The sequence below is a fragment of the Filicampus tigris genome, chromosome 19, assembly GCF_054856515.1.
Source record: "Filicampus tigris isolate MCC_2025a chromosome 19, RoL_Ftig_1.0, whole genome shotgun sequence".
Taxonomy (NCBI): domain Eukaryota; kingdom Metazoa; phylum Chordata; class Actinopteri; order Syngnathiformes; family Syngnathidae; genus Filicampus; species Filicampus tigris.
In genome coordinates this window covers 12,377,993-12,399,526 of record NC_141235.1, presented here as the reverse complement: position 1 = coordinate 12,399,526, position 21,534 = coordinate 12,377,993, and the positions used below count along the sequence as shown (strand labels likewise).

Sequence of the window (21,534 nt, the reverse complement as noted above, 5' to 3'; positions counted from 1 at the left end):
CGTAACAAAAACTACATTGTCTCTTTGTCATGTTCGTCTTCAATTTCGAACCAAGTTGACTTTGCAAACTCTCTCCTGATGGATGACATCTTGGAGTTAGTGGTAGTAAACACTGGTGGGGCGGGAGGTTTGTTTGTGTCATCACACAGTCTACGTGGACTGTAAGTGACCACTTCACGAGGGATGCCAACCCTCTCCCCAATTACATTTCCCCTTTTCACGTAACAGAGGATAAGCGGCTCGGATAATGGATGGATAGATGGATGTTTGGAAGACTGCAGAGAAAACCTTTGTCCAACAGAACTGTTGATCATGATCCAATAAATACACAACAAAAAACTTCAAATTTTCGCCGTCAAGATGGACTAGTGGTATAAAAATTGGCTTGGTATTCCGGAGACGCGGGTTCGATCCTGACTCTTTGCTCCATTTACAAATCAGGTGGAGGATAAAGCAAGAATCGAACCGGTGCCTCCCAAAGACCAAGTCACGACATTAACCATTCGAACATTTCAGATATTCTGGGGTAACCTCCCAGAAGACATCAGTTGTTTTTTTGTATGCATTTTCATTGCATCATCACATCTGATATATACTACTAAGACAAGACTTCACTAGCAGTTGAGTGACAGTCAAGTGGTCTACTCCGTTATTTCATATGCAGGCAACCCGGGTTCGAGCCCCAACAAACATTTATGACAATGCTTCTGTTATTTCGCTCCCACATTTTCAATGTAACAAATCTTCTTTCCGAGCGTCGATTACTTAGCTTTCTGTGTTAAATTTTTTTGAATTTTATTTTCCTCTGGAAGTGACGTCACCACCGCAACCCTATTTAAGTCGGGGAAACGGAGACAGTCATTCTTTCTCAGCCTCCAGTCGTCCTCGTACACCTGCTGCTCAACACACATCTCGTCCACAAGCTCATCGAAAACTTTGACAAGGTGAGTGCTCAATCTTTAATAGCCTCTTAAAACTTACTGCTTTTGCTCACTTTGAGGCAAGCTAAAGTAGCCCTTTTGGCGTGCTCACTCCTTGCTAACATGGCAAGCTAAAGCGTTTGCGCTAGCGTTGGTAATTAACACTTCCTACGACTTTAAATTGCACCAAAACGCGTTTTTGCAACGTACGTACTGATAAAAGGATGGACGCAACATATATTTATTCATGGTTAAGTTGATGTTTATTCAACAGTAATGCAGCTACTTGTGTGACGATGACTAACGAAGGATTTGCAGAAACCTTTTCCAGCATCTGGATGAAAGTGCCGTTTTGCCGAAGGTAAGTAGACAAAACTTCACAATTAAACTGACTAAATCAAATATATTTTAATGCATGCGTTTTAACTGTCTCATTTATGTATACAGGCTTGCATCTTGAACAGAACGACCAGATTGATTGTAAAATGACACTATTTCTGTTTTTATATACAAGATATCATTAAACAGACTAAATCAAGTATCTGTGTTTTTTTTTTTGTTTTTTTTATTCCTGTTGACAGGCTTTGACAGAATGGCCCAAATGACCCTTAAAATGTCTGACTTCCTGTCTTTTTGGGACATTGCGTCATGAGACTTTTGCATGTCTACCAAATGTCAGGTTGCGTATTTTCAAGTGGAATGCTTACGTTCCCTTGTCTTTCAGGCCACCATGCTGTTGAAGAGGCGTCCAGCTCTGCTCTTCTCACTGGTAAAACAAACGCTTTCATGCATGTACAAATGTTTAAATTATTTCAGCAAGTGCTGACCAGGGGGCCCCCTGTGATCTTCTCAATCAGCAAAGGTGTGTCAAATCCAGTAAGTGAAAACCCCGGTTTGACTTGCGCCACAGGTGCTTCTGCGGCGCTCGTTTACCGGTTGAGTGGAAGCACCTGCGGCTACAGCCAAACTGTGGCGGAAGGGGTTTTACTTTCAGGACCTGAAATTGACACCTGAGTCAGGCGGGAACATGGACTCGATGGCAACACTTGGGTCATTGTCAACTTAAATGTTTGCTGCAGTCTCACTCCAGGAAGAAGCACCAGCCAAGATTCTGGATGAAACCCAAGGAGGGTCAGGAGACCCGATGTGACTTTCCAGAAGTGTCCATTCCAAACTTCTTTTTGTTTTTCTCTCCCTCTTTTTCTGCAGTCATGTCAGCGCTTCATTGACAGCTGTGAAACAAGATGGCGGTGTATCAAGTGAGCATTTTTTTTTTCCCGCTGCAGGTTTGCTAATGTTGTAGTCAGGACACTCATCGAGCGTCTCAATCCTGTTCCCTGAATATTGTCTCCCTGCTGCGACACGCCTGCTTGAAGTGCTCAGGCTCAAAGAGCTTGCTGATTATTTGAATCGGGTGTGTTGCAGATCGGCGCAATGGAAAACGGGCATGACGGTGACCCACAAGGAACAGGATTGAAGACCCTGGTCAACAAGTGACTTTTGTCCTGCTCTTGTCCACCAGGTGGCGCTGAAGAACCGGCATGGATCAACTTGTCAAGGTTGGGACCTGTTGCAAAAGACAAACTTGATGAATCAAAGTACTTGACTGTTTTTTGTTGTTCTAGGTGGCGCGTTGATCAACTTGCCGACCGGTTAAACGGGCGACAAAAATTGTCATGTTGAAAGAGCCCTTGCCTGCTTTTTCTTGGACTTGGCATGCGCTGCAGCTTCCAGTAAGAGTGCCATCAGGGACTCTTCCACCTGCTGGGCAAAGAAATTCTCCATAAATGTGGAGGGTCTTCAAAGCTGCTAACATTTTCAATATTAAGACATGCAAATAAACTTACTTAAAAATAGCAGTTTGTCTGGTCCATTTGTGGTATTTGCAGGTTCGTCCATCCGGGAGAAGTCTACAGTGAATCAAAACATTTTGAAGTAAACTAAAAATGAGTTGCTATTAAAGGCGAAACACTACATTTATGGTATCTTGCTGATGCCTTAAGCTTTTGAGTTAACTTTGAACTCCCCTTTTGTCTTTAGGTCCCCACGCTGGTCAGTGCGCTCCTTGCTGGCCAACTGACTCCTCCACCGCGCAGCGACGAGGAGACTGTCTTTACATGTCATCCAACTTGTCGCCATGGTGTTCCAGATGATTGCCTCAATGAGAAGCTCCTGCAGAAATGTAACAGTAAAAGGTAACTGCGTTTCAGGTTAGTAATAGAATTGTCTACTCACGTTTGCTGTCCAGCAGATGGCGCCACTGGAGTGCAACATGACTCAAAGTGCGTCTGCCTGAGGATGAGTCCTCTGCTGGTAAGAAAAGGAACATTTCATTTCAGCGAGCATGTTCCAGTTGTCTCGACAGAGTTGAATGATTTGTTCTTGTGTCCAGTGCGGTCGATCAAGTACCTGCTCACAGCCCGAGACCAGCAACACTTTAGCCTTTCTTGTTGCTTGCTCATCCACGAGGTGCTGAAGCCAAACTTGGAGGCAGCCTGAGAAGAAATGGGAGACATTTACACTTGGACGGTACGCTCTTTAAATTCTTCATTGCACAATCCTCAATGCAACTCTTCTGCCTTTTCATTTTTCTTCCCCTTTTCTAGGCAGCAAGGAACAAGATCATCCATCATAACACACCTGAAGACTTGCGTCTTGATCGCTGGTAGGTTTGAAGCCCCAAACATCTTCTGCACAAGACTTTGACTTAACTTTTGACTCACAAATGTTTTTTTTGTCTTAGGTCCACACGCTTGTCCAAGTTCTTCTCACTGGCCGACCACTTCGCAACGAGCCGACTGTCATCAACTTGCAACTTTGTCTTCTCGCTGGCCGACCACTTGAGGACTTTGCAACGAGCAGACTGTCATCCAACTTGTAACTTGTTTGTTTGCGATTGTGTACTCTGCAAAAGAAATAAAGCTTGATTACAAATAACACTTAAACTCTCAACTTGATTCTTACACACATCACAAAAAACTTCAATCTTCAAAGTTAAAGAAAAAAAAAAAATCTAATATTTTTCCATTTTTTTTCCCCAAAAATTCAATTTTTTAAAAAAAATTTTAGAAAGTGGGTGTGGCAAAGCTGGAATAAGGCTTTCTGATTCGCTGATGGGTCTGGAAGTGGGTGGAGCAATGCAGATAAAAGGCTGTGATTGGTCAAAAGGTGGGTGGGATTATGCAAATTAGGAGCACTGTGATTGGTGGGTCTGAAGTGGGCGTGGCTATGCAAATTTGAAGTGCCCTGATTGGTTGGATTGGCAAAAGTGAGCACATTTATGCAAATTTCTGCATTCTGATTGGCTATGCAAATTCAAGCCATGCTGTGATTGGTGGATTGGAAATTTGGGCGGAGTTAGGGGCGGGCCTAGCAGCAGATAGTCTTTTTTTGAAGGCACTTTTGAGTCTTCAGATCAAAGTTGCACTTCAGTCACTACATGAGACAGGACTTTTACTATTCCCCTCAATCTCACATGACCCAAAGCTCGATGAATTTAAAGATTGCTCCAGTTTTGAGTCACGAAGACACAAACAGGAGTAGTAATGTGACACTTGTGTCCACAGTAGTAGTCACTGACATGCAACTCTCACCTCAAGACTTCAAGCAGCCTTTGGAATAGTTTTCCACCGCAGCAACCGACACCCATGATGGCTTCAAATGAGGGCAGATTTACCAATAAAACACAAAGACTCCAATTCAAGTTGAACAATTTATTGGACACAGAAGCTAACATGACAATTTGAAAGCATTTCACCAGTCAATGTTTGTGTGAGCTAACTCAAGTTGCACACACAGACATTGACGATGGAAGCAGCTCATGTGTGATGTCACTTACTTGAAATGACGCGCACACACTTTGGCGATGCCACCAAAGGGGGACGTGAGCACACTGGGACAAAAACTAAGTGTACAGCACAACACCATCATCACACACTGCTGGACATGTTTTTAAATGACACTGATGTGAACCAAGTTAGTCAAAAATAGATAGACTTTTTTTTTTAATATGACATTATTTTTTAACTAATTTGGTCCACATCATTGTCATTCAAAAACATGTCCAGAAGAGTCTGACGATGGTGTTGAGTGCACTCATGTCCACCTTGTGGTGCGATGTGACATCACACATCAGCTCGTCAAACACACGCTACTGCTCAATACTCACACGGGTCCAAATGCATCTTGGCTTTCCCTTCCGCATGATCCACAAGTCCGTCGGCTGCACCTTTGAGCACGAAGCCTCCTCCATCCATCTGGTCAGGCAGAAAATAAAAGCACTAAGCAACACTCTTCTGGACATAAACCTTTTAAATTGTCTATTTTAAGATTCAGGACGTCGTAATATGAGTAAAATAGGGTGCTATAGTTCCACTTTTAACATTTGCAAATGTGCCCACACACGCCATGCATCTGTGTGATCAATCAGCTGGTGGCTTTCTCTCCACACCTGACTTCCAATGAGCAACTCACGCTCCTTTCAATCAACTGGTCAAGCAAGGCCTCAAAGTCCTCCAAGTGAAAATTCTCTGCCCACGTGCCAAGATAGAGTAGCTTAATATTGTTCAAACATACACAGAAATTAAAACTACTCCAACGGCCAGCAATCGGCTCCCCTTGAAATCATTCCTTTACCTCCCCTTGTAAAAAATGCCACTTAACACTTGTCATTTTACAACACTTCATTATCTGATAAGTATATTACTTTCCAAAATACACAACCTTTTATCAAAAGTATACAAGTTTTTAAGTTGACGATGTAAGATTACACAGTTTTGTTTGTTCTTTTTCCTTGGCCCAAATCATTTGTATTAGAATGTGAATTTATTAATTGGAGAAATAGCAGATTAAATGCCCATTAATGCACATTTGGACTCTAATTAGGGCTGTCAAAATTAAAGCGTTGACTCTGGAGATCAATACAAATTTCGTAAAGTGTTTTAAAGAAAAAAAAACCCTCAGTTTTATTTATTTCCTGTGGCAGCTGACCTCTGCTCAGCTTGCAGCCAAACTGAGAGGAGAGTCACTGACAGACAAAGATGGATGACTTTTACGCAGTTTTACTTTAAAAAGTAACTCATTGGAGAAATCCAAAATATGTCTTTGGCATATTGTTCAACAGTTGTAATTCTGTACAATACAACTTTCATTATATAGCGCATTTCATAACAGCTGCAAGATATAACAAAGCACTTTACATTACAATAACAAAATAGCAATAATATAACAGGTGAACGCAATAAATTAAAACACAAATTATTATATACAGTAGACCAGGGGTCACCAAGTCCGTCCTCAAGGGCACCTACCCTGCATGTTTTCCATCTCTCCCCGCTGCAACACACCTGATTGAAATGATCAGCTCATCAGCAAGCTTTTCAGATGCCTGATACAGATCATTTGAAACAGTGTGTTGCAGCAGGGCGACTGAAAAACATGCAGGATAGGTGCCCTTGAGGACCGGACTTGGTGACCCCTGCAGTAAACACTGCAAAACAGCAGAAAAGTGTCAGTCTCACGTCAGATCAAAAGTCAAAGACTAGAAATGTGTCTTCAAATGGGTTTTAAAAATGGACAGAGAGGCTTGCCTGACATTTAATGGAAGATCATTCAAGGGAAGGACCAGGAAGGACAGAAAAGACTCCATCCCCACATACTCAAAGAATCATATTCAAGGATCAAAGAAAGCAATTTGAACAACCTCCGAAACAAAATATACTTTACGGTTTTTTTTTTAATTCCAAGATTTTGCTAAAGTAAATATCAGTTGCAAGCTTCATATGAAATTATAGTTGAAAAAAATGTGATTTCGATTTGTTAAATTTCGCATTCATTACTTAAAATAAATGAATCGCTTAACAGCACTAACTCTATTTTTTTTTTTTTCTGGATCAATTTAGATACGTCATGACATTCTTAATAATTTAAAGGTGTTGTTTTATTTATTTTGAGTTTTTACATTTATTTGCAATAGAATTTGCATTTCTGTAATGGCTTATCTACTGAATGACTTTTACTAACTGCAATCGCCAGCATAAAAAAAGCAACACAACCTTTTGGTCAGCAACATATTGAAGACGCACGCCTCTCAGTGAAGCTGCACCTGTACACCGCATACTCAAAGGTTTGGCTAAGTTGTTGATGTTGAGGTGGAGGCTCTTTCTGTCTGGCAACTTCACGCCCCAGCACACGACATTTATTGACAACATACAATTTGATAGCTCTGTCTTTAAAAGCTGCCTCTACAATCAGTCTTTATGGGTGCTCACCAGAGTGGTGGCTTCATTTGCAGTCTCAACCCAGATGGAGGCTGGGAGGGTATGGTACTGCCATTTTTATTTTTGTAAAAGTATTTTGATTTGATTTGATTTCAGTTTAAGATTTGTCATTAATTTTATTCAACCATAGTAGCTTGCTACTTTTTTTTTTTTTTAAACAAAGAGGGGTTAGAAGAGTCACGACATTTTTGCAAAAAAAATACTAAGTTAGCAACACTGAGCCGCCCTAGCTGTAGTCACAAAGCCCCAGGTTGTCAAAGTAAGTAAAAACCTTCCTTTAGGCACCTGAGAACTCTTGAATTTAAGAAAAAAATAATTATTTCTTTACAGAGAAATCACATTCATTAATTTTAAACATTAAAGTGTTGTAAAATGTGTGTAAAAAATTACATAATAAAAATATACTGTATATTTGAATGTACCCATACTTCAATATTTTTTCAAATAGGTCTCACAGTACGATTTAAACTAAAAGTATACTTATAACATAACAACATTGGGGTGGAAGCACATTTTGGTGCAACTATTTTCATTTTTATTTTCAATTCAAAAACATAAATATTTAGTTATTTAAGTGAAATAAATTTGTGAAAATCACAAATATTTGTGGTTCTGAAAAACGTACGTGATTCACGGATGCAGGATGCATTTGTGTGAATAATTTTGAGACAAATCTCTCCCCATATGTAAAGCCATCACTCTTCCATTGTGGACATCAGCTTTGGGGTGGAAAACATACAAAACAACAAAAGGCTTTCCTTGATTGACTTTTGAGTTCTACTAGTGTGCTGCAAGCTGACGAGCCACCTTTGTTGATATTGTTTTAAGATAGCTAGCGAGCTTCCAGTGACGTAGTGAGTAACAATAAACAAACTAGAAGGCCTCGGTGTCGTAATTATGCTCCTAAATAGTGTACGAACATACATTTGTATATAAATGGCAAACAGACAGTTTAAATTTTTTTTTTAAATACTCACTGAAAACACAGCTGCCAGTCACCGGGAGACTTGGTCGTCGAAACAGATGTGTATCTTTTTTCTTCTTCTTTTTCTGCTGCTGCTGCTTCTTCGTCTTGATTTTGGCGGGTTACATCTCCTTGGTGCATATCGCCACCGAGTGGACAGGAGATCGCAAAGGCATTTGGCAAGCAATGTTATCCTATGACTTTATCTACCGTAGGTCAAAGAATGTGTACGACTGTACGGTATGAGAAGGCTCAATTCAAATGGAAAGAAAAGCGTGTTTGACATATTGTGCAACGACTCTTCAAACAACAACAACAACAACACCGTATCATGTATACAACAGCAAGTCAGGGAAATATTTTTATATTTTTATTCGCCTTTTTGTGTTGGAAGATATATACATAAATTAATAAATAAGGCACCACTGTGGGACTTCCACTTGCCTTTCTTTTGTCTGTTTGTTGTTTTTGTTTGCTCTAACATTGTGGAAAAGCTGCCATTGCAGGCTAAAGATGAGAACAGACTATTCAAAGACACTTGTCTTTGACGCTTGTAGTGGTTGGCATTTTTGTTTTTAAAAAAAATTAAGAGTCAAGATCCTCATATTTACAGTCAAATGTGAATGAATACATTGTGATTTTCTTAGTTGTCCATGAAAGCATACATACATAAATACAGTACATACATACATGCTTATTTATAGAAATATGTTTATTTATATATTTGGGTAGTGGAGCATACGTGTACGTTATCACTGTTGGATCCTTCATCAACCAGGCGAGGATGTCGGTCTTTCCCCATGGTTGTAGTCGAGTATGAAAGCATACATACATAAATACAGTACATACATACATGCTTATTTATAAAAATATGTTTATTTATATATTTGGGTAGTGGAGCATACGTGTACGTTATCACTGTTGGATCCTTCATCAACCAGGCGAGGATGTCGGTCTTTCCCCATGGTTGTAGTCGAGTATGTATGCCCGAAAATGTTGGCCAACTGACTTCTTACAAGTTGGAAGACATCTGTGATGCTAATTCGACGACACATTGGTTGAACATGTCCATATGGTGACATTATTTTCAATCTTTTCTCAGAGTTCCACCATTTTTGTCCAGGCCTGTTTCATGAGTTTTTGATTATCATTTTTTAAATAAAGCTGTTCAAACATAATTCAAAAGCTATTTCTGATTTTCATTAGTTAGTTTTCATTCAAGTTTTATTACTTTTCTTAATATTATTGTATTATTATTTCTTTAGGAGAAGATAGCAACAGTTTTTTCCAGGTTATAATACAGTTCACGATATCGTCTTCAGGCGCTACGATGTCGCCATCTCCTGGTCACTAGGAGAAATGCTTTCGGTGACAACTTCCCCGAATCTAAAACAGATACATACATATACAGCCGTATTTCGATTTGTGTCACATGCTGTATTCTATTTTCGTTTTAGAATTAAAAATGGAAAATAAAACCGTTTTTAGACTTCTCCGTACTCGTTCCCGACAGTAAAATAGAAAATTAAGCTGTATTTCAACTTCGGTGATTCTATTTTAAAACGAAAATCAAATAACGAGTCGTTTTTCCATTTTTCATATCTGCTTCCAAACATACTATCCAACCGACCACTAGCCCACCGCACACCTTGATAGACGGTGTTAGTTTCATGTGGCCACACGCTCCGTCATAACACAAAAACATGTTACTTGATATGCTCAAATCCATTCGCACTAAAGTTTATATTGCTTGGAGCTGGAAAATGTGCCCCAAAAATGTTGGTATGGTCACTTCCCTGCTAATTGCGCACTCGCTCACTACCACAGCGTCGGTAACTTCATAATCAAATACTGTACTGTGTGCTAGCTAACGCTGCTAGCTGATGCTAGCCGGCAAAACTGAGTGGAGCTTTTCTTATATTTGGCTAATTTATCAATATCCTCTCCACACCATAGCAATCAATTCGCGATCGGGGCCAGTATTTCATCAACGAGCCAACGTGCAAGTATGTAGGCTATACGAGCACTTACATTATTTATTTTGGACCTGTCGCCATTGGCATTCAGTGAAATTACTGAGTGATTTCCGTCTTCTCCTCCGTAGCAGCGCTGATTTGAACTTTTAGCCCTGAGTTACCACCTAACATCTTCAAAACTTAAGCCGCTGCTGTTCCCGGATGATAAATCGCCATGGGATCTATTCATCTCCAGTCAAAGCATATGAGTGGCTACTGTATCTTTTCAATAGATGTTCCCACTATTATAGCCATAACAGATGTATGTCATGAATCAAAAAGCTCTTGAACCACCCGGCACGCTGATCTCTTCCACAGGTGCTATTCTTCGATCTCCTCTTCTGGATAGAAGCAAACATTACACAAAAGCCGTTTCGTGGACCACACTGACTCTTCCCGCCTCAGGTGAACCGAGCCTGTGAACGCGTTGACCCTATCAAATCATCAAACGTCTCAGAGGAAGGAACACGAAAAAAAAAAAATAGTGAGCAAACCTTCTGTAGCAACAAATCAAAGCACATTTTTACCCTTTTAGCTGGCTCGCTTCAAATTAGAGAGATGTTTGAAAAATGAGTTTCACATGTGTTTTTAATAGGCAGAAATTTAATTGAAGAAACATTTTATAGATACCAGACTTGGCAGTTTTATGGCAAAGGCTGAAAAGAAAAATAATAATGGTGGCATTTGATAGGTGTAGTAACCACTAATTACCATTCCAGTAAGAAAGAATACCAAACGGTTTCCAATAAATTCTTTTCTGTTGTTCAAACAGTTCCTGTTCTAGTGTTTCCGAAATTCTTGTCTTTGGCTCCAAAGTAAGTTTCACACTTCACAGCAGTCTGCCACAAAAATTCTGCCACATTTTTATGGCCTATTGAAATGCACGAAGAGAAGTGAGTTTCAAGGTGAACGGGCTTGTGTCAATTTGAGCCACTACTGTTGCTCATAAATATTTTGAGGTTTCATACAATAACAGGGCGCCAGCCCATGCAATTATTATGTGATTCCATGTGTAGCTATTTTTCATTCAACTGCCTATGTTCGTTTGTAGGTTACTTGATGTAAGCCTATAAGAGTAGTGTTGAACCATTTGCATTGTTGGAGGAGGGGGCTGCAGTTCCAATGTAATTAAAAACAGCAAAAACATACATATATTTTTTAAATGCCCACGTTGATTGAGATTTAGTCCACAATTTAATGGAACAAATGTGTTTTCTATATTCAATTAAAGGAAAACAACAATCCAATCAAATAAACGCTTACCAACATATCGAATATTAATGATAAATCCAGCCGCCGGAGCTGCCGAGCCTTTTTGACTAAGCAGAATAGCTTGTAAAAGGGCATTCTGGGCATTTCAAAACCAAAGTATCTTGCAAAGATATACAAGAAAATTAAGGATGGTTTAAAAAAAAACTAACTTTTAAGTTTCATGGATAAAATTATATACAGCAGGTCATCACTTTATGATAGATTTGCATTCCTATTAATTTGGTTGACTAACCTATTCTAATGACCCATTAAAGTTACAATTACTGTATTTTTCCATTAGGTGTACGCTATTATTAGGCGCAATATCAAGTAACAGGTCTATTTTAAAACATTTTTCTACATACAGGTCATAAGCCGCATTATCTTTGTGGAGTGTATGTTAAACAGTTTATTGTCATTGTACCCTATGTTTATTTGATAGATTTAGCGCTATTATGCTAGGTTAAGAAGGGACACGAAATATCGGGAAGCGCCACGTGTTGTTCAACTTCAGGCGACGAAGGGGAGGGGATCCTCCGACCACCGAAAAAAAATTCAAGTTTGAACATCGCTAGTCAATCTGGTTGTGCTTTATTTTGCCTAATGCATAAATATTGCATTTGTGGAATAGGATTTAAGCAGCGAAATCCACCCGTTTTTAGCCATCTCTGGGGGGCGGCCATTTTGTCACTTCTGTCGACTGAAGATGGCTAAAAAGGGGTGGATTTTGCCACCGGCAAGATATTTTTCAATGGCCGCTTGTGAAGGCTTAGAAAAGGGTGTGTGTAAAACACGTTCAAATAAACGTCTCTTACTGGAAGTCACCAGCATACTCGTTTCCCCTTGGGAGGCGTCAGGAATAAGGTGGATAGGCACAACAGGCCTACGATCTTATGTTTCAAGCTCTTTGGAATCTCCGTTGTTATCATTGTGCAATCATCCCTCTCATCAATGAGCTGATCATTTATGCAATCTATTTGTATATGTGAGACCACAGTTGTTTATATGGGCTTGTATTTCATAGTGGTGTGATCCTCAGATGAATCCTTTCCTCCGCTAGAGCCTCAACAGATGGGGAAGTACACGTCTGAGCTCCCCGGTGATTTTGCCAGTAAACGAGGGCGGATCTGTTGCCTCCCTGGCCGCTCTGGATGGGAGAAACAGAATCTCATGCGGGAAGTAGAACACCCTCGTCGAAAGCCCACCAAGGCCTGCTTAGCGATCCAAAAAAGAGTGCTGGCACGTCATGAAACGCATAACTCCTGCACGGTGGGTTTACTGAGGTTTACTGCTTGGGTTCTTTACCCCATTAGCTTGGACTATGAATGCCACAGGGGTCTTTGAATGACTGAATGAAAGACTACATCTAGCAGATACCGAAGCAGAAAGCAAATGAAACTGAATTCAACTACGGTAAATGTTTCAGTCGTATTACAATACAAATTTGAAATGAATCTTTTTCAAAGTAAGGCGCTGAAGTATTTGGACAAGTTAGCTTTTCCCTCCCTGGAAATGCTTTGTTCAGGCCACACTATACAGCACACTCGTTTGTCTGTGGGTTATGAGGCTCAAAAGTTTGATTTTAGTAAGAGAAGAGCACTTTCTTGGCAATTGAGAAATACCTTTAAAATATTTATCATTTGCTTTTCACTGTAAGAGATAATCCGATTAGTGAATGAAACATTTTCTCGGTTCTCCCGAGGTCAACAGGAGTCTAGAATACACTTAACGTGTGTCAGTGTCTTCAATCGGGAGACTTCATGAAGGGTTTCAAAAATGGCGCACTACACCGACTTCACATTTAATTTGGTCATAACAAGATCACAACTTGATAGCAGGAGCACAGAAATGCACATGAAATAATGATTCAACGACAGAAAAAAAGAATTAACACAAAATATTAATCCCAATTCTTTATTTTCATCACAATTTACAAAAAAAAATGTCACTTTTCATTTCAGGAACAATGCCGTACAAAAAACATTTGATGAGTTTACATGATAATAAATAGCCATAACGTACAACGTACGAAAGTGTAAAAACAAAATGATTTCATTTCAGAAAATGAATGTTGTGGCTAGTAAAATATATTACACTGTATTAATTTTCACAAATTAATGTAAATCCATAAAGAAAAACAAGAAAGTAAATGAAAGAAATGTCTTCAGTGACAAACATAGAAGTGAATTGACCAACATAAATAGAAGACGCAATGCCCCACTAAATGGGACTACTTACTGTATACGATATATATATATATATATATATATTAGGGGTGTATCAAAAAACAATTTGAATCAGAAAATCAATTTTCATTTAAAAGATGTGAGTGCTTCAAACAGCAGCATCAAGAACATAATTTCCACGGCACACGCAGGCGCCGCACAAGCAGACACGACACGCAGCCAAATCAAGAAAAATTAAAAAACAACGGACACACGCACACGTACCGTGTGGTGATCGGTGAAATAAAAACAACGTGGGACGTTTGTCATTGGCTGTAGGATCGAAGGTTATACAAAACGTTTTTATTTTGTATTTATTTGGCTGCGTGTCAGGTCACTTTGCGTGTAATGTGGTACCGGTAAGTCAGTTCTCGACGTCGTTTGGTTAACTCGGACCAACTAACCCTAACCCTGAAATACTGACGAGAACTCATAGATGGACAAAAGCACTGACGAATGCCCACCTCTAAAAACGACAAGAAACTCATTGCATCATACCCTCTCGAACAGCGGCACACCATATTGAATCGTTGGCCATCACTATCAAATATTTTCAGAATCGATTATTCTATCGATTAATCGAATAATCAGATACAATTTTATTTTGCATTAAAGTGTATTACAAAACCATTCTCGATTACTGTTTATTAATTCATTATTGTTATTTGGCAATCTTTCGTGATTAAAAAAAAAGAAAAATTAAATAGCAATTATCCAATATGGCATGGGAAGGATTCATGTTCTACTCACCAACCTTTTTAAAAAAATGACTACAAAGGACTACAAAAAAAAAAAATGGATGTGGGGAAGCTGAAATCAATCAAAGGATTTGGACAATTTCAAGTTAAACAATGGCTCTAAAAAATGGACTCAATTATTAAAGTAGTTTTCGATTGATTTCATAATCGATTAGTTGCGGAGTAGTCGATTAATTCCGACACCTCCAACCGAACCTGATCGTAACCCCACTGAATCGAACCAAATAGAGTCGTTCCACTTTATAATTGAACCCTCCTCGAATCGTATCACACCACAAGTATCGAGATCCGTATCAAATCATCTTTCGATTGGAAAGATGCACACCCGGTGCAATTGATGTGTTTAAATCACAGTAACTAGTGTCATAGAGTGTAGAGTGTTAGTAGAAGTGGTATTGACGTTGACCAGGTAATATCATCTATATTGCTGTATGTGGTAAATAGTAAGTTAGTTCAAGACATGTCGCATAACGAAACGCCAAACTGAGCCTACTGAGGACTGTTGGTGATGGCTTTGAGAATGTCGCACGTGTTCTTGGAGATGACCTCTCTAAGCTTCCGTACACGGCGAGGACTGGAGGCGCCCACGTAGCTGTGCGGCTCCAGCACAGCCATGCCTTCGCTAACGTTACCCATGATGATGACTTGGCCCTCGGCGGCGGCGGCGCCCGTGATGTTGGGGCAGGGGCAGTTCCAGTCCATGTTGACGAAGTTGACCTCGAGAGGCTCCTTACCAAAAAAGCGGAGGCCCATCTTCTCATCCTTGAGGATCTCCTCCACGGTCACAAGAGCGTGGCCAGAGTCTTTCTCCTCGGCGAGCTCAGTCATGCGCCCCAGGACGACAAAGTCGCTGCGACAGAAGCTGGTCACGATCTTGCCTCTCGGCTTACAGGCTTTGCAGTTGTGGTTTTTCGGGTAGGGGCACATCTCTTCGCACGCTTCTTTGGATTCAAAGTTGTTGTCGTTGCCCCCGCATCCTCCGTAGATGAACGACTGGCACTGGCGCAGGCTGCCGCTGTAGGCCCAGCGTGGCTCATAGGCCTTACAAGGGCCTTGCAGATTTGGTAAGTCGCAGGGGGCCGATAACTCGGGACCGCAACATCGCATGCACTTGTCGTAGGTCTCAAGAAACTTCCTTGGCTGTTGACCACTCTTGTGGCAGTGAGTCAAAGAGATGCAGTTGTTGCTTAGCGAGTCATAGAACCAGCTCACTTTCTCACTCCCACAGAGCCCGGGATCGTCAGGGGGCTTCAGACACTCCTCTGGGGGACACCGGGGAAAGTTGAGAGCTTCTGGACTCTCTGATGGCTCAACGGGCAGCACCGTGAGCGCGTGGTGGGCTTGCGCCGAGCCGGACGGGTTCCGAGCCGTGCAGGTGTAGACGCCCGAGTCGTGCATTTTGGCGCTGTAGATGACTAGCTGACCAGCGTTGGTGACAACCATATTCCCCTGGACGTGATTGCGCCCCATGACCGGCTTCTTGACCCCGTCCGAAAGCTGTTTCTCCCAAGCGATCTCAGGCGGGGGTCCCCCGGTCACGTCGCACTGAAAGCTGGCCGTGTCACCCTCATTTACAGTCTGGTGAACGGGGGCGCTCAAGACCAGGGGCGCCCGAGGCTCGGCAGGGGGCGGAACGGTCACTTGCAGCGGAGGGGTCGTCGGGCGGAGAGTGGTCACCGGGGGCAACGCGGGGCTCGTGCTCAGCCAGGTGAGGTGGAAGCGACACGTGACAACAGAGAGGCCGATGCCTTTGGAGCACGCCTCGGCATCCATGTAGCACTTGTTGTAGTAGGTCATGCCATCAGACGCGCACGTGAAGTGGGGCTCCCTCTCGCAGCGATCTCGGCATTTACACACTGGCTGGCCGTCCCACATGTCACACTCCGCCCCTTGCTGGGCGCACGTGAAGCTGGCGCAGGTAGCTTCCTCGGGCGTGCCCACGGGGCCTTTCTCCCCAAACGTGAATCGGGCTGCCACGCAACTACGATTCCCACAAACGTTCTGGCAACACTTCTCAAAGGATTCGCACTCCTGGAAGACAGACGGACAGAAAGAGAAATTACAAGGCGGTAATCGGAAAGTAGGAAACAAAAGGACACTGACCAAGGTGATTCCACACTGGAGATCATTGGATGATTTTTGTTTATTACTTCTAGGGGAAGTCAACCCAAACATTTTTTTTTCAAGAATATGTTCTATGCAGGCCCACTAGTTGAAACGACACATTCTGATTAATGTTGTGTTTGTGAAATTTGAGTTAATCCACCCATTTTTCTTTCAGCCATCGGCCATTTTGTCACTTCTGTCGACTGAAAATGACATCACAGCTGCTCAGGTAACGACCAATCACAGCTCACCTGTTTTTTTGAAGCCGAGTTTAGCATAATTTAGCGTCCTAACTTAGCGATCGGATATGATTTTGGGATGACGTGTTGATGTTGGTAGCAACTATGTAATGGCAAGTGAAGGCAGTGGACAAATCGGTAGTAACAAAGTAAATAAATAAATAAATGAAAACACGAAACAAAGCAAAAGCACACACGGTATCTCACAAAAGAAAGTTTGGGTAAATATTTGGTCCGTCTTTCCATGGGACAACACTGTCTGAGATACGTTTCAAAACTGATGGCAACAAAAGTGAGCACACCCCTTATTGAAAAATGACAACAACTCACATTTGCGAGAGACTGTGTGCAAGTGCAAGTGAGAGTACTGTTGTTCTGACTCATACCAAGAATTTTTTTTTTTACTCAAACCATGATAAAACGTGGAATTTCCTTAATAGGTGTTCAAATATTATTTCTCTCAATGACATCTGAAAAAAAAGATACAATCATTTAAATAAAGAATATTAAACTTATGACAATACAATGCTTTATCCTGAAAACAAGTTGCATCCAATAATTGTTTAAACGTTTCATTTCAATGCAATGCAACTCGAAATAAATACCATTTTCTTACCTGATCTGATCCACACTCTCTTGTACAAGTACTCATGGCGTCCACCCACAGGTTGGGGTTCATATCGTTGGGGCACATCCCCGCGTGCGAGTGGGTGACATGAGGCAGAACCGCCGCTTGGATCTCCGTCCACACACTGGCCACAAACCAGATCCAACGTGGAAACAGCATCCACCACATCTCAGCACCGGAGCGCGGCTCCCACACGCAGCCAAGACACAAGTTGGTTGGAGTTTGCAACTCGGCTAAGGTTTAAAAATACCCGCGGGAGCTCATCATACGCGTGGAAAAAGATGCGCAAAGCAGCCCGCAGCGGGACGGATTCGTCTTGATCCCGAGAAGTTGGAGGATCATTTTTAAGTGAGTGGTGGGCTCTGGGCTGGTACCTGCTTGTTTAAGGGTCCCGGCCTCCTCCCACCCATCACCTCACACGCAGACGCACCGTTAACCCTTTGAATGCTCCACGCGCGGATGACCCCAAAAAGGAAGTATTTAAAGTGCAGAAATGTTACTAGCTATGAATGGCACCTCTAATTGTGTGACATCATACTTGTATGCTTGGTTAGGAAAGACTACGTTGATTTCATTTGATGACATAAATGGCCTAGAAAGACATTTGTCATTATCAATTTTCATTTTTAAAAGTTGCGCCGCTGACTTCATGATTTCTCCCTTCAGTCTCCTCTTCAGGAGGTGAAATGCATGCTCTATTGGGTTGAAGTCCGGTGATTTACTTGCGTGGCCAGTCTAAGACCTTCCACGTTCTCCTCCTGATTAAGTTCTTTGTTCTGTTGGCAGTATTTTTTCGTCATTGTCTTGTTGCATGAAGAAGCTTCAACCAATTAGTTTGGATGCATTTATCTGTAAATTGCCAGACAAACACAGCTTCAGAAGTCATTCTGCTGCTAGCGTCGCGCGTTGCATAACGGCATTTATCAAATGTCCCTTCCAGTACTTTTGCTCACTTGAAAACAAAAGTTGTTGTTTAGTAAAACTAGACGTAAATAGCATGAAATAAAAGCTGGAATTCTGAAATCTTTTGTCTTTTGATCTGAAATGCAAAGTTCTTCAGTAAACAACAAAAACAAAGGAATTGACATTGCCGTTCCAATACCTTTGGGGGAATAGATAGATAGATAGATAGATAGATAGATAGATAGATAGATAGAGAGAGAGAGAGAGAGAGAGAGGGAGAGAGAGAGAGAGACAGAGAGAGAGAGAGAGAGAGAGAGAGAGAGACAGAGAGAGAGAGAGAGACAGAGAGAGAGAGAGAGAGAGAGAGTTATGTACGTTCTCGTAATTTTTATAAGCTACTTTTGTTTTCTCTGCTTTGCTTCATAATGTCAGTAACTGTTGTGTTTGTAAATGCGTGTAAGAGTTGACTTGTGGATGAAATGTGCTGTATAAATAAAGCTGCCTTGCCTTGGAAGTAACCAATACCACCCACGTTTTACTACTTTTCAAATGTGGTCCGTGGTGAGGTGAGCTGAGGACAATATATTTCACAAAAGACAAACACCAAAACGTTACTTGAAAGGGTCATGAATGAAGGTGTTATTCTATTTCACGCCGTTCATTCCGTTCCTGTTCGCTCATTCCCAACTGGTCGTTGACAGTTCAGCTGAGGACAGAATTCCCAGTTCTCATTCACTAACATCGGATTCATGCTGCGTCCAAGTTTGTGTGCGGGGAGTAGTTTGTTTGTTCTTGATTGCTGCATTGTTACGATTCATAAAACAGATTCTTGCTCCGTTTGATAGCCAGCACGTGACTAACAATTTAATGTTCTACAGTTTGATAAACAATATAGCCTACGGATATTTTAACTTACATTTAGTTTGGATGGGACAAATTTACAAGTAGGGGGACGTCCATCCATCCATTCTGAAAATGTAAATAATTACAGAGATCTATAAGTGTTGCATACGTTTCCTACCTTTTTAAATGACAATTGCTGGAAGAAACTATCAACATGTCATATGTGGTGAATATCAAAGTCAAGTAAGCCTTTTGTTGCTATAGTGTTTCATCTCATTGTATTAGTGTTGGTCTACGCACAAAGATTTCGATCGAAGACCAGACCAAGTAGTTTGTTTCATGTGCTGCTCATTGAAAAAATGTTTGGATATCAGGCCACCTTCAATTGCTTTTTTGTTGTTGCTGTTAGGCCTACTAGATAACCAACATGTGGAGGAACTAATTGTACATTACTTTTAAGTTTATTATACTATTATCTTCAATAGTAAACACATGGTTTACATTGACTATACGCACGTGTAACCAGGCGGTGTCATTTGCTTTAATTAAATGCCACTATCGTGCCCACTAGTGGCTACTTGCCATAACTACACCATTATTTTCCTGGTCGAGTGTCAAACTCCAACGGACGTTCAGGTTAAAATCCTTTATTTCCAGTTCCATTACTCAAATAGTAGCTGCATATTTATTTGTAAAATATCCTACGATATGGACTGCTCGCTACAGAAGGTGACAGACAACCATTCATATTGTCCCTGAGTGTGAACTGAACCTACACTGCCTGGACCATTGTCATTTACATTTGTATAATGCTTGAATTAGTAAAGACTTCTACTGTGACATGTTGGTATTAGACCTCATAAAAGTAAATATGTAACCCCGAGTGGCACCATCAGTTTTTGTTTTTTTTTACCTCAGGGGGAAAAACAATTATGACCCCAAAAAAGTGCAAATGGCTGGCAATTAGTCCAGGGTGTACCCCACCAGTTGAATCTATGCTCCCCCCCAAAAATGAGGGTTAAAAAATTGATTATAGGAGAGAAAAACGAAATGTGAATGTATCAACAATCATATTTTCCTTTTTTAATACAAGCATTATAATATTTCATATTTTGGTGGTAGAGAATTCAAGTTTTATAGATAGATTTGGTTCACAGAAGAATCACATCAACTGAACAAACTTCCCTAGCTGCATTTAAAAAAAACGTAAACAACGTAAACAAAAACAGCTTAAATAATGATACAGTACAAAAATAAGTGGGTTCATCACAATTTTTTTGCAGACAGTATAGTGGCACAGTATCTTTTCTCACTGGTAAAAAAAAGTAACATAAAAATTCCTCCGTTGTTGTAATCTGATGTTGTCTTTTTTTTTTTTAAGAGTAGAGACAGCTCACTAGAAAATGATACATTCACTTGTTTTCTTCACCCCGCTGGCTGAAGGCACTTACAATCAGATTTGGAGGATCACATAAAGCTCGTTTTTCTTCTTTACCACGCCATTTTCCTGACACATAGGGCTGTCCCTTCAGTGTGAGACGATTAAATGTCCTGATGTAGTCCTTTGCAACTGCAATTCGACGCAAGTCTGCAATGGCGCTCAGGACGAGAGTTAAGTGCTGTGAAGACACTAAACTCTTGTTTATGAAATGCTGCTGCTCTACTGCACCAGTCCTGCATCTTTTGCCATTCCGTAGAAGATCCCACGCTGTGATATGAGATTCAAAGGAGTATCGAACTCTGCAATCTGTCCCTTGTCCAACACCAGCACTCTGCAAGGACACAAAATATGAACATTTCTCACAGCAATGTGTACAGTGGCGGAAGAAATGATCTGATCCCCTGCTGAATTGAACTGAGGTTTGCGGAGCTCAGCTCTGCAAATTTCACATAGGTTTTATTATCTAATACACTGTAATTTATGCTGTTATGTATTTTACTATAACCAGTAAACACCCATAAAAATGATTTGAGTTTTTTTTATAAGAGAGCAAACTGCAAATTTCAGCATCTTATCAAATAATTATTCCCCTAACCTTTAATGAAATGATACACGGCACTGTGTACGTTTATATGGACGCATTTATTCGGATTGCCTGATCGGAATAAAAATGCCGTATGTACACACCCCATTCGGAATATTCTGACCTGATCAAACCCATTCCGGTCAAGATTATATTCCGAACAAGAGGGGTGTTTTATGTTGCTTGATAATCCCATCGGCGCGCATGAAAATACTTATTCTGAAATTTCGGAACAAACTTTATTTTTTTTTTCCCCCCGGATGCTAGTAGAAGAAGAGCGAGCGAAAGACATGGCGGGCGCAAGACTGAACCGGTCTGGATCTCCATTAGGGAGTGTTAACGCTACGTAACAGCACAAACGGGAAAAATAAGCAAAATAA

The 21,534-nt window shown here is 40.9% G+C and overlaps 2 protein-coding genes and 3 long non-coding RNA genes across 8 annotated transcripts in view; 2 read left to right on the top strand and 3 right to left on the bottom strand.

The window, feature by feature from the left end:
* Positions 1-849: 849 nt before the first annotated feature.
* LOC147129565 (uncharacterized) lies at positions 850-2,975 on the top strand. The gene is made up of 7 exons (XR_015082801.1): positions 850-944; positions 1,195-1,281; positions 1,645-1,689; positions 2,130-2,179; positions 2,346-2,479; positions 2,546-2,855; positions 2,961-2,975. It is a non-coding gene; the product is annotated as an uncharacterized LOC147129565 (long non-coding RNA).
* On the bottom strand, positions 2,786-8,248 carry LOC147129563 (uncharacterized). 2 transcript variants are annotated; one of them, XR_015082804.1, is made up of 6 exons: positions 8,176-8,248; positions 5,089-5,176; positions 3,561-3,825; positions 3,330-3,415; positions 3,156-3,230; positions 2,786-3,092 (listed from the first exon to the last, which is right to left on the bottom strand). It is a non-coding gene; the product is annotated as an uncharacterized LOC147129563 (long non-coding RNA). The 2 variants fall into 2 exon arrangements; XR_015082803.1 differs by having other exon boundaries at positions 3,644-3,825.
* Positions 3,170-3,815, top strand: LOC147129564 (uncharacterized). Its single transcript, XR_015082802.1, has 4 exons — positions 3,170-3,233; positions 3,313-3,449; positions 3,527-3,585; positions 3,664-3,815. It is a non-coding gene; the product is annotated as an uncharacterized LOC147129564 (long non-coding RNA).
* Positions 8,249-13,398: 5,150 nt separating the features above from the next.
* wfikkn2b (WAP, follistatin/kazal, immunoglobulin, kunitz and netrin domain containing 2b) lies at positions 13,399-18,571 on the bottom strand. Its single transcript, XM_086017709.1, has 2 exons — positions 17,373-18,571; positions 13,399-16,442 (listed from the first exon to the last, which is right to left on the bottom strand). Exons 1-2 carry the CDS (start codon positions 17,550-17,552, stop codon positions 14,901-14,903), a joined length of 1,722 nt encoding a protein of 573 aa, XP_085873835.1. The 5' UTR covers positions 17,553-18,571; the 3' UTR covers positions 13,399-14,900.
* A 1,627-nt stretch (positions 18,572-20,198) lies between these two features.
* abcc3 (ATP-binding cassette, sub-family C (CFTR/MRP), member 3) overlaps positions 20,199-21,534 on the bottom strand; it is a 46,009-nt gene continuing 44,673 nt past the window's right edge. For all 3 annotated transcript variants that reach the window (XM_086017704.1, XM_086017703.1, XM_086017705.1), the window contains one exon: positions 20,199-20,902. In XM_086017704.1, coding sequence (XP_085873830.1) covers positions 20,791-20,902 — 112 coding nt within the window. In that variant the 3' untranslated portion in view covers positions 20,199-20,790. The remainder of the gene's footprint in view (positions 20,903-21,534) is intronic.